The sequence below is a fragment of the Phyllobates terribilis genome, unplaced genomic scaffold, assembly GCF_046119375.1.
Source record: "Phyllobates terribilis strain yellow unplaced genomic scaffold, ASM4611937v1 Scaffold_3__8_contigs__length_932513732, whole genome shotgun sequence".
NCBI lineage: Eukaryota > Metazoa > Chordata > Amphibia > Anura > Dendrobatidae > Phyllobates > Phyllobates terribilis.
In genome coordinates, this window is record NW_027362763.1 from 316,096,372 (window position 1) to 316,111,865 (window position 15,494).

General features: G+C 44.8%; 1 protein-coding gene across 22 annotated transcripts in view; it reads right to left on the reverse strand.

Annotated features, from left to right (window-relative positions):
* Positions 1-15,494, reverse strand: part of DLG1 (discs large MAGUK scaffold protein 1) — a 279,892-nt gene that overhangs the window by 134,092 nt on the left and 130,306 nt on the right. For 13 of the 22 annotated variants that reach the window (XM_073675021.1, XM_073675018.1, XM_073675016.1 and 10 more), the window contains one exon: positions 14,474-14,572. The exons of the other annotated variants lie outside the window; for them this stretch is intronic. In XM_073675021.1, the coding sequence (XP_073531122.1) occupies positions 14,474-14,572 (99 nt within the window). The remainder of the gene's footprint in view (positions 1-14,473; positions 14,573-15,494) is intronic. 22 annotated transcript variants of the gene reach the window in all.

Genomic DNA, 15,494 nt, shown 5'->3' on the forward strand with positions numbered 1-15,494 from the left:
TTTGAACCCCTGCAGGTTATCTCTCCAAAGATCCTCACCCTCAAAACCATCCTCTTAGTGGCCCTAATGTCGGCCCGTAGGGTGAGTGACCTGCAGGCCCTTTCTGTTGATCCCCCATACACCCAAATTCATGAGGACCGTGTCGTCCTGCGTACAGATCCGGCGTACCTTCTAAAAGTTGAATCCAGATTCCACTGTAATCAGGAGATTGTACTTCCCTCTTTCTGCAGTAACCCTAAAAACCCCGGGGAGGTTAGGTTCCACAATCTAGATGTTATAAGGACATTACTACAGTACATAGACATGACTAGTCAGTGGAGGAAGGACAAGTCCTTGTTTCTGGCCTTTCAGGGGAGTAGGAAAGGTCACGGGGTATCAAAGGGAACTATTGCTAGGTGGCTTAGGGAGGCCATTTGTCTAGCTTACACATCTACAGGTGTTCCGGCACCAGACGGTATTAAAGCTCATTCCACCAGAGATGTCGCAACCTCCTGGGCAGAGAGAGCAGATGTCTCGATTGACCAGATATGTAAAGCTGCTACTTGGTCTGCACCATCCACCTTCTACAAGCACTATCGGTTGGATCTATCCTCCTCTGACCTTACCTTTGGGAGAAGGGTACTTCAGGCGGTGGACCCTCCCTAGGGTGCTCATATTCTCCAAAATTCTCTCAAGGTGTGCTGTCATGGGTGAGGGGAAAACACCAAGGTTACTTACCGGTAGCCGGTTTTTCCTGAACCCATGACAGCACCCGTAGTTTCCCCCCCCTGTCTTTCTCACGCCCTGGTGAAGCACTTTACATTTTGGGTGATTATTATAATATATATATATATATATATATATATATAGATATACACACATATATATATACATACATATACATATATATATATATATATACACATATACATATACACATACACACACACACATATATACAGTACAGACCAAAAGTTTGGACACCTTCTCATTTAAAGATTTTTCTGTATTTTCATGACTATGAAAATTGTACAGTCACACTGAAGGCATCAAAACTATTAATTAACACATGTGGAATTATATAGTTAACAAAAAAGTGTGAAACAACTGAAAATATGTCTTATATTCTAGGTTCTTCAAAGTAGCCACCTTTTGCTTTGATGACTGCTTTGCACACTCTTGCCATTCTCTTGATGAGCTTCAAGAGGTAGTCACTGGAAATGGTCTTCACTTCACAGGTGTGCCCTGTCAGGTTTAATAAGTGGGATTTCTTGCCTTATAAATGGGGTTGGGACCATCAGTTGTGTTATGCAGAAGTCAGGTGGATACACAGCTGATAGTCCTACTGAATAGACTGTTAGAAATTGTATTATGGCAAGAAAAAAGCAGCCAAGTAAAGAAAAACGAGTGGCCATAATTACTTTAAGAAATGAAGGTCAGTGCGAAAAATTGGGAAAACTTTGAAAGGGTCTCCAAGTGCAGTTGCAAAAACCATCAAGCGCTACAAAGAAACTGGCTCACATGAGGACCGCCCCAGGAAATGAAGACCAAGAGTCACCTCTGCTTCTGACGATAAGTTTATCCGAGTCACCAGCCTCAGAAATCGCAGGTTAACAGCAGCTCGGATTACAGACCAGGTCAATGCCACACAGAGTTCTAGCAGCAGACACATCTCTACATCAACTGTTAAGAGGAGACTTTGTGCAACAGGCCTTCATGGTAAAATAGCTGCTAGGAAACCACTGCTAAAGACAGGCAACAAGCAGAAGAGACTTGTTTGGGCTAAAGAACACAAGGAATGGACATTAGACCAATGGAAATCTGTGCTTTGAGATCTTTGGTCCCAACCACCATGTCTTTGTGCGACGCAGAAAAGGTGAACGGATGGACTCTTAATGGTTCCCACCGTCAAGCGGAGGAGGAGGTGTGATGGTGTGGGGGTGCTTTGCTGGTGACACTGTTGGGGATTTATTCAAAATTGATGGCATACTGAACCAGCATGGCTACCACAGCATCTTGCAGCGGCATGCTATTCCATCCGGTTTGCGTTTAGTTGGACCATCATTTATTTTTCAACAGGACAATGACCCCAAACACACCTCCAGGCTGTGTAAGAGCTATTTGACCAAGGAGGAGAGTGATGGGGTGCTGCGCCAGATGACCTGGCCTCCACAGTCACCAGACCTGAACCCAATCGAGATGGTTTGGGGTGAGCTGGACCACAGAGTGAAGGCAAAAGGGCCAACAAGTGCTAAGCATCTCTGGGAACTCCTTCAAGATTGTTGGAAGACCATTTCTGGTGAGTACCTCTTGAAGCTAATCAAGAGAATGCCAAGAGTGTCCAAAGCAGTCATCAAAGCAAAAGGTGGCTACTTTGAAGAATCTAGAATATAAGACATTTTCAGTTGTTTCACACTTTTTTGTAAAGTATATAATCCCACATGTGTTAATTCATAGTTTTGATGCCTTCAGTGTGAATGTACAATTTTCATAGTCATGAAAATACAGAAAAATCTTTAAATGAGAAGGTGTGTCCAAACTTTTGGTCTGTACTGTGTCGCAATGCTCTGCAATCGAACTGAAGCGAGGGAGAGGTACCGCCCTTTTATTTCAGACGGTTTCCTGTCCTTGGTGGGGCGGATCCCTCTCTCAAGGTGTGCTCTCATGGGTTCAGGAAAAAACAGCTACCGGTAAGTAACCTTGGTGTTTTTTTTTTTCAGAATATTTATTGATGGGTACATTATATTTTTATTTTTGGTGGATTTTTTTTTTTTTATTTTATTTTTTTTTTTTATTTTTACAATTTTTTTTTCTCACTTTCTGACACTTTTTGGACTTTTATTCTGTGTCCCACTATGGGACTTTCACTATTTTTATTCTGATTGTCTGTATAGCACAGGAATGCAGCACCATCCCTGTGCTATACAGGCTGTCAGTGCTGCAGATGCAGAAAATATTTTGGTCATGCACTGCGCACTCAGGACGACATGACATTTTCAGTGATACAATTTTTATATATGAACAAAGACATACATATACGATTTTTTTATCACTTAATTCTATGCTTCATGTGTCAGTATGACAAAAATGCTATATTTTTGGCGTGTTTTTTCTTATTGTGTTCACTGAATATAATGTGAAAGTTTTATAGAATGCGTCAGATGCAGCGATACCATGTGTACTTTTTTTTTTGTTTACTTTTGTTTTTGCAGAAAAATAGCATTTTTGCTTATTAATTTTTACGTTTTTTTTTCGTACTCGTTTATTTTATGAAATGTTTACTTTTCAGTTATATACACCATTTTACTTAGTTCCAGTATGCAACATTAACTTTTATTGGTCTGATCGCTGGTCTAATACTCGGCAATGCTCCTGCACACTGTCAGGAGAAGTTTCACGTCCTGTTGGTGACAGGACCTAACAGGCCACCATAGCCGATAGACCCCATGGCCATTATACATCCCCTGGGGCCACCATGGTGCTCATTGACATCAATGATCGCAATCACAGGGTGCCGATGGGGACAAAGAGGAAGCCCCCTTCCATCCAATATGGAGATTGGCATCAACGTCGCTACTGACAAAAGCATCGGAGTGGTTAAAAGGTGTTGTCCGGTCCAAACCGATGAGTATGCAGTCACTCTGTGTGACTGCAGACTTATGAATCCCCCCCAGTGCATGCACTGTGTGCTGCGGGGATTCACCAGTTTCTGAGCAGGGACCGGCGGTGATGTACGAGTTGTACATACTCCTGGCCAGGGCCTGTCTAGTGGGCGTGACCTCACTCCATACACTTGTTTTGAGCGAGGCCGTGCCCCGACTAGAGATGCGGCAGTCAAGTGGGAGTGGCGAACTAGAGGGTGCGGCCTCACTCCATACATGTGTACAAAAGCGAGGCACTGTCTGGGATTAAGTATAACTCACACATACCCTCCGATCCTGGCTCAATAACAGGCGAATCACCGCAGCGCACAGTGCATATGCTGAGGGGATTCATAACTCTGCACTCACACAGAGTGACTGCAGACTTATTGATTTGGACCAGACAACCCCTTTAAAAGGCTGTGATCAGTGTCACGGATTTTGCTGGCTTATGAGCCATACAGGTTTGGCAGTTTGCAGGAACGCACTTCTTATTGTGCCGTACAGGAATGGCGGGCTTAAAAGGGTTGATACTGACTAAGAATTGCTACTTCCAATAGGTAGCACTAGAGTTCCTGTTCTCATTCTCTCTGAATAGGCTATTTGCATGTATCAAATGTATTAGGACTGGGGATGTGAGATGAAAAAAAAATTTCAACAATAAAGTTTTAGCTCAAAATGTTTCATTTTCACAAGAAACATATGTGAAAAAACACCTCACAATTTATTACTCCATTTCTCCAGAGTAGAACGCGTGGTTATAAACTGCTATTAGGGCATGCATTAGTGCAGAGGTCCCCAACCTTTTTTGCACCAGGGACCGGCTTTAAGCAAGACCAGTTTTCCATGGCCCGGTGGGGGTGGGGGCGGGGCTTTGGTCATATGGGGGTGGGGTTATGGAGGGGTGGAGCTGTATGGGGAGGATGCTGGCGGGACCTCGGTGTACAGCGCTGCTAAGTAGCAGCATTGTACATTGAGCGTCAGTGTATACAGCGCTGCTGCTTAGCAGCGCTACACACTGAACACCGGTACCGGGAGCCGCGTCACTGAAGCCAGTCTGCTGCCCCAGCACGCCCCACATAACATGTTCTGCCGGGGGCGTGTCAGTGAGGAGAGCCTGCCGCCCCACCCCATCAGGAACACACCATGCTGTGCAGGAGGGCCGCGTCACTAAGACCCGCCCCGTGACGTACAACACGTACCATGCTGTGCTGTGGAGGGCTGCGTCACTAAGACCCGCCCGACGCCCCACCCCGTCCTGCATAATGTTCTCTGCCGGGAGCTGCGAGCTGTCACGGCTATGGCAGAAAACATTATAAATCCACACAGAGCGAGTTCTGACCAGGCGCAGGGCCGCGGAGCTAGCCGTCAGCGGCAGGGCCGGCTCCAGGTTTTTCTGGGCCCCGGGCGAAAGAGTCTCAGTGGGCCCCTTTAACACATACCACGATTCATGATGCAGAGATACGGCGGAGAAATATATATATATATATATATATATATATATATATATATATATATATATATATATATATATATATATATATATATATATATATATATATATATATATATATATATATATATAGTACAATGCAAAGATTTCACTTCATGAGTGATATCTATTGTAAATTCTACAATAGCTCAGAAACCGGTGAATCGCTCCACACAGAATAGTGGTCCCCATATAAGGCTCCATACGGAATACTGGTCCCCATATAACGCCCATACGGAATACTGGCCCCCATATAACGCTTCATACGGAATACTGGCCCCCATATAAGGCCCCATACGGAATACTTGCCCCCATATAAGGCCCCATACGGAATACTTGCCCCCATATAAGGCCCCATACGGAATACTGGCCCCCATACAAGACCCCATACGGAATACTGGCCCCCATATAAGGCTCCATACAGAATACTGGCCCCCATATAACGCTCCATACAGGATACTGGCCCCCATATAACGCTCCATACAGGATACCGGTCCCCATATAATGCTGCATGCAGGCTGTTACCCCCCACATAATGCCCCATACAGGCTGTCCCCCCCTTATAATGCTCCATGCAGGCTGTTACCCCCCACATAATGCCCCATACAGGCCCCTCCCTTTTAATGCTCCATGCAGGCTGTTACCCCCACATAATGCCCCATACAGGCTGCCCCCCCCCCTTATAATGCTCCATGCAGGCTGTTCCCCCCCACATAATGCCCCATACAGGCCCCCCCCTTTTAATGCTCCATGCAGGCTGTTACCCCCCACATAATGCCCCATACAGGCTGCCCCCCCTCTTTATAATGCCCCATGCAGGCTGTCACCCCTCCTCTTTATACTGCCCCATGCAGGCTGTCACCCCTCCTCTTTATACTGCCCCATGCAGGCTGTCACCCCCCCTCTTCATAATGCCCCATGCAGGCTGTCACCCCTCCTCTTTATAATGCTCCATGCAGGCTGTCACCCCTCCTCTTTATACTGCCCCATGCAGGCTGTCACCCCTCCTCTTTATACTGCCCCATGCAGGCTGTCACCCCTCCTCTTTATAATGCCCCATGCAGGATGTCCCCCCCTCTCTTTATAATGCCCCGTGCAGGCTGTTCCCCACCTTATAATGCCCCATGCAGGCTGGTCCCCACCTTATAATGCCCCATGCAGGCTGTCACCCCTCCTCATTATAATGCCCCAAGCAGGAATCCCCCCCTCTTTATAATGCCCCATGCAGGCTGGTCCCCACCTTATAATGCCCCATGCAGGCTGTCACCCCTCCTCATTATAATGCCCCAAGCAGGAATCCCCCCCTCTTTATAATGCCCCATGCAGGCTGTTCCCCACCTTATAATGCCCCATGCAGGCTGTCACCCCTCCTCTTTATAATGCCCCAAGCAGGAATCCCCCCCTCTTTATAATGCCCCATGCAGGCTGTTCCCCACCTTATAATGCCCCATGCAGGCTGTCACCCCTCCTCATTATAATGCCCCAAGCAGGAATCCCCCCCTCTTTATAATGCCCCATGCAGGCTGTTCCCCACCTTATAATGCCCCATGCAGGCTGTCACCCCTCCTCTTTATAATGCCTCAAGCAGGAATCCCCCCCCTCTTTATAATGCCCCATGCAGGCTGTTCCCCACCTTATAATGCCCCATGCAGGCTGTCACCCCTCCTCTTTATAATGCCCCATGCAGGCTGTCACCCCTCCTCTTTATAATACCCCAAGCAGGATGCCCCCCCTCCCCTCTTTATACTGCCCCATGCCTCCATACATTAAAAAAAAAAAAAAATCAAATACTCACCTCCCTTCTCCTCACCTGCTACCTGCTGCCCGCCGCTCGCTGCTCGGCTCCGAACTCCAGCGTTGTCGTTTCTTCCCGCTCAGCGCTCCCTGTGACGGCTCAGGGGAGGGCGCGGTGTAAAGACGTCACCGCGCCCTCTGACCTGAGACGTCACAGGGAGCGCAGAGCAGGAAGACAGCTGATCTGCGGAGGCACGGGGAGAGGTAAGTATCGGGCTGCCGGGGCCCTGAGCAAGCGGCGGAGAAGGGCGGGCGCTGACACCGCTCTCCTCCGCCCATAGCCCAGCGGGGTGCGCGACCGCCAGTGGGCCCCTCTGCCTGCTCAGAGCCCCGGCATTTGCCCGGGTGCTGACGCCGGCCCTGGTCAGCGGCGCCGCGGACCGGCTGAAAAACCCCAACGGCCCGGTCCTGGTCCGCGGACCGGCGGTTGGGGACCTCTGCATTAGTGCACAGGAGGAGTGTCATTCAGGTTTTACAGCACAGATCGAAGTAAGGATGCAATAGAAAGCTTATGGTTTCAGTTGGTGCAAAGTGAATTTGACAATTTTTTCGGTAGATATTTTAGTGCCCAATGTGTGGTGCCCAGCTTATGCCACGGATACGCAACATAATTTGTTAGTGTGTCCCAAGCACAGCAAGGAAGGCCTCTCTGGTTGTATGTATAGTGTTGCATTTTTAAGTACTTCTGAAGTAGGGGCACTTAGATACTGGTACAGAAGTTATCCATGTTAAGGTGGTAACCCTGGTTCAGGAGTGGGTGTACTAAATGCTATTTTTCCACCAACTTTCAGGAAGCGGCATTTTGGGCCTTTAGCTGTGTAGTCCTTACCTTTGTAAACTTTATGCCTTTAATTATAGCCTAAAGCACTCCCACACAGGTTATACATTTTAATTTCATAAACTGCCCTCTTACTGGCAGAATTTAAGCCTCTTATTAAAATGTATTGGGGCTTCTTTCATGGAAATGCACGCCTGGGCAGTGTATGCTTCAGAAAAAGAGAACTAAACAAAATAATCAAAGACTGCCCTAACTTCAAATAGAAGGCAGGACAGCACGGTGACTCAGTGGTTAGCATTGTAGCTTTCCATCATTGGAATCCTAGATTCAGACCCCAGCAAAGACCACAAACACAGGGAGAACATACAAACTCCTTGCAGATGGTGGGTTTCATCCGGGTACTCAGATTTCCTCCCACACTTCAAAGACATGCTGATAGGGAATGTAGTAGATTGTGAGCCCCAATGAGGACAGTGATAATAATGTCTGAAAAGTGCTGTGGAATTAATGGGGCTATATAAGCGAGCAAAATAAATAAATAATGGGTATTAGCACACTTTTTGTACTGCAATTATTTACATTATGGCATCAAATCAATATGTTATAAATAACAGTTATCCAAGCTCCAGTGTTGCCCAATCTTTAACTTTTTCAGGAGCTTCACAATCAGCAAAGGTCTCAAGACATTATCTTCAAGGGTCTATTTGTAAGGGCCATGAAATAAAGACATGGGATTTTGAGACAAAAACTGTTGAGTGTATTAAGTAGTCCAGCAACTATTTAGCATTGTGTTGTGAAAGCCATAAAAGGTTTAATTTTTCCATTTCACATGAGGGCTTATTTTTCAGAGGAGGAATAGATATCTGTATTGATATATCAGGCTATGTATGACTTTTTATTAACTTGTTCTTAAAAGGAAAGGTGAAAAAAAAAAAAAAAAAAACCACCTAAACAATTTGATTTTGACAATGCTTTTTTTTTTATATTGGGAAGGATAAATGTAATCATTTCATTGATTAGGTCGAACACAGCAATATTAATTCTGAATAGTTTAATTTATTTTTTTTTGTTACTAACCAACTGGGAAGGTTGAACATTTGATCTGTATTGTTAAAATAATACACACTGTAGTAATTCTAAAATAATCTACTAGACCCAGACTCGGGAAGACCTAGAGGCATTTATTAGGCCTCCAACTTTCACAGCGAACCATCTCCTTCCTGAAACTACTTAGATGTTGCAGTCGCATCTAAAGTGTTAAAGGGAAACCATAGTTTCAAGTAACTTTTCAAAATAAACTGTCCTATGTGTGTACATGAGGAATAACATTATTACTGGCCCTTATATGATTTGTATCCTGCATTTTCTGCAGTTAACCCTTCTGCAGGCTGTCTTTCAATTTACAATTGACTCTGAATTGATGGGAGGAGACTATCTGCTTTGATCTCACCTATGCACAGCACAGTACACACAGAGGGATTCCTGCTCTTCAGTCATTATTTAGCATTTTGAGACAAGCAGCAACAAGGAGTACATTATATAGTGGTCTGGATAGAAATCAAGCTCTCGTATGAGGTAAGAGACGTGTTAGAAAGTTCACACAAATCATTTCCTCAGCTACATTGGTTGTATCACATAACACTATAGTGACCTGGCAGTCTGTATTGTCTGAGGGTTTTTTTCCCCCAGAGTGGATGACAAGTTCAAGAGAGAGGGGAATGGAAGTAGTGTCAGAGTGTGAAAAAAAGCGGATTTCTCTGAAAATATATATTCTAAAAGTTTCATCTATTTATCTCTACTTTTGATTTTATGCAAAGTGTGCTAAAAGTACAATGGTCTTTTAACCCCTTTCTGACGTGTGACCTAATAGTATGTCATTGTGACCTGGGCCGATTGGACCAATGACGTACTATTAGGTCATGGTCTTTAATGCGGTCCCGCGACTAAAGTCGCGGTGATCGCATTAAATTTCCGGCGCCATCTCACCTCAGGGTTGATGGCGCCGGCATCCCAGGGGGTTGCGCAGCCCCGCAGCACCCACGATCGCAGCACCCACAGAAACAGTGATGTGCAGCCTAGGATCGGTGCTCCTAAGAGCACCGATCATAGCCTGTTGCTAGGAGACCCCAGCCCTGACCCCAAAGCGCTATGATTGGTGTGATCGCATCGATCACACCGATCATAGCGGGACCGCGCGGTGACAGGGCGGTCATGGCGCGGTGACCGGCTTGTGACCTGCCTGTCACTGCCCCATGACCCCCTGCGATGTGATGAAAGCCCCCAGACTGTTCTGATTGGAGCGATCGATGATGACATCGATCGCTCCAATCAAAGTACCTGAATAAAGGTGACCGGGCGGTCACAGTGAGGTGTCACCTCCCTGTGACCCCCTGTGGTGCGTGCTCTGCCCCAGCCATGTCTGATTGGTGACATTGATTGCACCAGACATGGCTGGGGCAGAGCACGCACCACAGGGCGTCACAGGGAGGTGACACCTCTCTGTGACCGCCCGGTCACCTTTATTCAGGTACTCTGATTGGAGCGATCGATGTCATCATCCGGGCACAGGCTCCTGCTGCTGATCCTGCTCCAGAGCCTGCTGCTGGAAGAACAGATTAGACTTTGGTAAGTCATCTCTGATCTCCCCTCATCCAATTCCCCTCTTCCCACACATCCGTGCGCACATCCAGCAGCTGCCGAGCATTGATCGGTAACATAGTTCACCGATCCACACTCGTGCTCGCTGTTTGCACTACATACAGTAGTCCCTTTTTCCCTTTTTTTTCAGAAAAAAGTTCACACCAAGCACACCGACACATACACACTCTAAATAAAGTACAGACACACACACACTACATAAATAACAAAAAAAAAAAAAAAATGTCCCGCTCATCCAAAACTCGCTATTCAGCGGAGGAGGCATACTTCTTCTTGCCTCCGACACTGACAGCGAGGGCGAGGATCCCACATTTCTTTATTTTTCCGACGCCTCATCGTCCTCTTCTTCCTCCTCAGGTGTTGCTGGACCGCCCCGCAGTCGTCCCTGGAGAGAAGACAAACCAGCGCCCCCCACTACTGACCCCATATGAACCTCGCCCACCAAAAACTATGAGCCACTGATTCCTGATTTTGTGGCGTTATCAGGAATCAAGTTTGACACCACCGGCCTCACAGAAATAGACTTGTTCAAAGTCTCTGAGGATTTTATAAACCTCATGGTGGGCCAAACTAATTTGTACACTCATCAGTATTTGGAACAAAACCCCTCTTCATCATTTTCTAACTGATCTCCTGTAGATGCAGAAGAAATTATGAAGTTTTGGGGCCTGGTCCTTCATATGGGGAGCGTGAAGAAGCCAGAAGTTCAGCAATACTGGAGTGTTGACATTTTGTATAACACTCCAGTGTTCCGAATAGTCATGACCTGGACACGTTTTGAGGCCATCCACAAGTTCTTGCATTACAACGATAATGCAAGGTGTCCTGCACGCGATGACCTGAACTTTGATAGTCTATTCAAAGTTCGGCCGGTCATCAAACACTTCAACAACAATTTTGCTGAAGTGTATGTGCCCCAAAGGGACATCTGTGTGGATGAGTCCTTAATTGCTTTTAAGGGTCGGCTTGGATTCCGGCAGTACTTGCCCAGTAAGAGGGCTAGGTACGGAATCAAGCTGTATAAACTTTGTGAGAGTACCTCAGGGTACACTCACAAGTTTAGAGTTTACAAAGGGAAGGACTCCCGGATTGAACCCCCTGAATGCCCCCCTGTTGTGGGAGTGAGTGGGAAAATTGTGTGGGACTTTGTGCACCCACTGCTGGATAAAGGTTATCACCTGTACGTGGATAACTTTTATACCAGTGTCCCTCTCTTCAAGTCCCACTCTGTGCGACGTACCGCAGCCTGCGGTACGGTCTGCAAAAATCAGAGAGGCCTCCCAAAGACGCTAATTGGGCAGATGCTCAGAAGGGGTGAGAGCAGAGCCCAATTTAGCGACCACCTACTGGTGGTCAAGTACAAGGACAAGAGGGATGTCCTTCTCTTGGCCACCATACATGGTGATGGCAGCACACTCAGCACTGTACGAGGTTCCACTACACAGGTCGCCAAACCAGACTGTGTAGTGAGGTACAACAATTACATGGGGGGGGAGTTGATCTCTCTGATCAAGTCCTCCAGCCGTACAGTGCTTTGAGAAAGGCCAAGGTATGGTATAAGAAGTTGGCGGTGCACCTTGTACAGATGGCAATGCACAAAGCTTTTCTTCTGTCACAATGTGCAGGCCAGACTTCAACGTCGTACCTTCACTTCCAGGAGACAGTTATCAAGGCCCTAATATTTGGCAGCGGTGACGGAGCGGGCCCCAGTACTTCCGGAACTAAAGGACCGAGAATTGTACCAGGCCAGCATTTCCCGGGGCAGATCCCTCAAGTCGCAAAAAAAGGTAAGTCACAAAAGATGTGCAGAGTGCGTTATAAAAGGGGAATACGCAAGGACACCATTTATCAATGTGACACCTGCCCCGACAAACCTGGCCTGTGCATGAAAGAATGCTTCGAAAAGTACCATACTTCCATGCACTACTAACTTAATTTCTGACGTATGACAACCTGATGAACACTACACAACTGACGTAGCGTTCGTCAGGTTGTCATACGTCAGTTGTGTAGTGTTCGTCAGGTTGTCCTACACAACTGACGTATGACACTACATTATAGAATTCAAAAATCAGCTACCACTTCCAAAAAGGGGGCACTTGTTGGGCATTTCCACTGTTTAGGCCCATCAGGGGCTCTGAGAACGTGACATGACGCCCACAGACAATTCTATCAAAGTCTGCATTCCAAAGCGTCACTCCTTCCCTTCCGAGCCCTGACATGCGCCCAAACAGTAGTTTTCTCCAACACATGGGGTATCGGCGTACTCAGGGGAAACTGGACAATAGATTTTGAGGTCCACTTTCCCTTGTTACCCTTGTGAAAATATATATTTTTTAACATTTTTGTGGAAAGTCAACATTATAATTTTCTGTGAGGCACCTGGGGGTTCAAAGTGTTAACCAGACATCTAAATAAGTTCTTTAAGGGGTCTAGTTTCCAAAATGGGGTCACTTGTGGGGGGTTTCCACTGTTTAGGCACATCAGGGGCTCTCCAAACGCAACATGGGGTCCGCTGTGAATTCCAGCGAGTTTTGCATTGAAAACGTCAAATGGCGCTCCTTCCCTTCCGAGCCCTGCGCCCAAACAATGGCTTTTCCCCACATATGAGGTATCAGCATACTCAGGAGAAATTGCACAACAACTTTTGGGGACCAATTTCTCCTGGTACCCTTGTAAAAATAAAAAATTGGGGTCTAAAAAAATTTTAGTGAAAAAGTAAAATGTTAATTTTTTCCTTTTACATTCAATTAATTGGTATGAAGCACGTGAAGGGTTAATAAACTTCTTGATTGTGGTTTTGAGCACCTTGGGGGGTGCAGTTTTTAGAATGGTGTCACTTTTGGGTATTTTCTGTCATAAAGGCCCCTCAAAGTGACTTCAAATGTGATGTGGTCCCTAAAAAAAATGGTTTTGTAAATTTCGTTGTAAAAATGAGAAATTGCTGGTCAACTTTTAACCCTTATAGCTCCCTAACAAAAAAAAATTTTGGTTTCAAAATTGTGCTGATGTAAAGTAGACATGTGGGAAATGTTATTTATTAACTATTTTGTGTGACATATCTATCTGATTTAAGGGCATGAAAATTCAAAGTTTGAAAATTGCAAAATTTTCACCAAATTTCCGTTTTTTTCACAAATAAACGCAAGTGATATCGAATAATTTTACCACAATCATGAAGTACAATATGTCACGAAAAAACAATCTCAGAATCAGGGGGATCCGTTGAAGCGTTTCAGAGTAATTACCTCAAAGTGACAGTGGTCAGAATTGTAAAAATTGGCCTGGTCAATAACGTGCAAACCACCCTCGAGGGTAAAGGGGTTAAGCTGCAAAATTGTAGCTAGCTCGGACCCCGACATCCAACATCAAACTCCTGATGTTGTGGGTTCAGCTCCCGAGCCCTTAACATCCTCCCAGTGTGTAACGCTGGGGTCCAATGATGCCTTGGCCTTAGTGGAATATAAATGTTGTTGCCAAGGGGTTGAACACAGGATATTAAATGCTTGTTTCCCAGTTAGTCATCAATGGGTAACAGAATGGTCAAATTTTAAAGAGTATGTGTCAGCGCTCATGTCTAATTTAATACAAACTTGTGTTCCCTAAAAAAATAATGCTGGGTGATTGTTTTGTGCCATTTCCGCTTAGATCTGTATAAACATATTGACAACTGGGTGCTACCATTGTACTTGTTAGAAGTTTATGTTCCTTCACAGTCTTGACACTGCCAGCATGGAGTGGACAGTACCAGTCTGTGTTCGCACACGCCACCAACTGGTAACACTCAGTTGTCAATAGTCAAGTTTCTCTGAAAAATAACAGAAACTGCACAAAGTAAGGGTCCAAGAACATAACTCAGAATTATTGATTCACAAAATACACAAAGTTTTTACCATATCAAATAGGTCAGGAAAAGAAACTATTTTCTTCTATTTTACATATGTTAACCCCAAATAATAATCTTATATCAAGGGTTGAAATAGTACTAAAATACTGGGCAAACACAGCAAATTAATATAAGGAACAGATGTGGTAAATGTTATTGTAAGATACAACAGGAATATGGAATAAGGAATCAAAAAAGAAATAAAAAAAACACAACTTAAATAGAAAACAGGGGAAAAAAAAGACCTGTGGAGTGGAAGATGGAATGACATTGTTCTCAGCAGGGACTGGTATAACAGGGATCACAGGGACAATGGGAGGGCAAGGAGGACCAGCGTCTGTGGACTAAAAGAAAAGAAAAACATATTCAACCCACTAAAATAAAGAAAAGTGAGGCCATTGTACATGAAAATCAATAAAATGAAGAAAGGGAACTTTTAAAACCGAGACACCGCAAATTATGCAAGAGCTTACCATACTGTTGATTCTAAAAATGTATCTTCAATTTATTACCTAACATCAATATAAAACACATTAGAAATTATTTCACAGTGCCACTAACTCCAGGGCACTGAACATGCAATATAAGACAGTTGGTGTGTAAACATCATTTTAATTTTTTATTGCATAAATTGTACACATAAAAATAAACAATTGTGTAATATATCTTATCAGAGAAATCTGCTTCTTTCTCCTCCCGGACTGATCAGATTTTACCCATTAATTGAGAATTTTGAGAATGTATTCAGTACAGGCAAACTTTTAGATTACTGCAATGGAATCTATTAGTAGCAACTGTCCCCTATGTTTCTGCGAAGTAGGAGGGAGGGGCTAGAAGCAGAGCTCCTCCCTCATCCTACCCCCCCCCCTCTCACTTGCATAGAATCTTACCAAAATGTAACAATCTGTCTTCACTGAACAGTTTTTACCTGGGAATTGAGAATTTTGAGAATTGATCAGTGCTGGCAGATTAGAAAGCAGATTTCTCTAATAAGGTATATTACAAAAAGTGTCTATTTCACTTGTACTATTGATTTCTAAAATAAAAATGAAACAGTTAAAACTCTTTAAGCTTTCTAATTTCTTTGGAATAAAATCTAATAATCTGGAGAAGAATGCTCCGCCAGGTTTTGAAAAAGTTAAACTAAGCAGGTCAAATGTAGATGACAACGTAAAATCATGTAACCTCACAGTACATGTGAAAGATAACAGACAGCGTCTGTAATAAAAAGTGAAAGTAGAAACCCAGGCACAATGATAGAGCGTC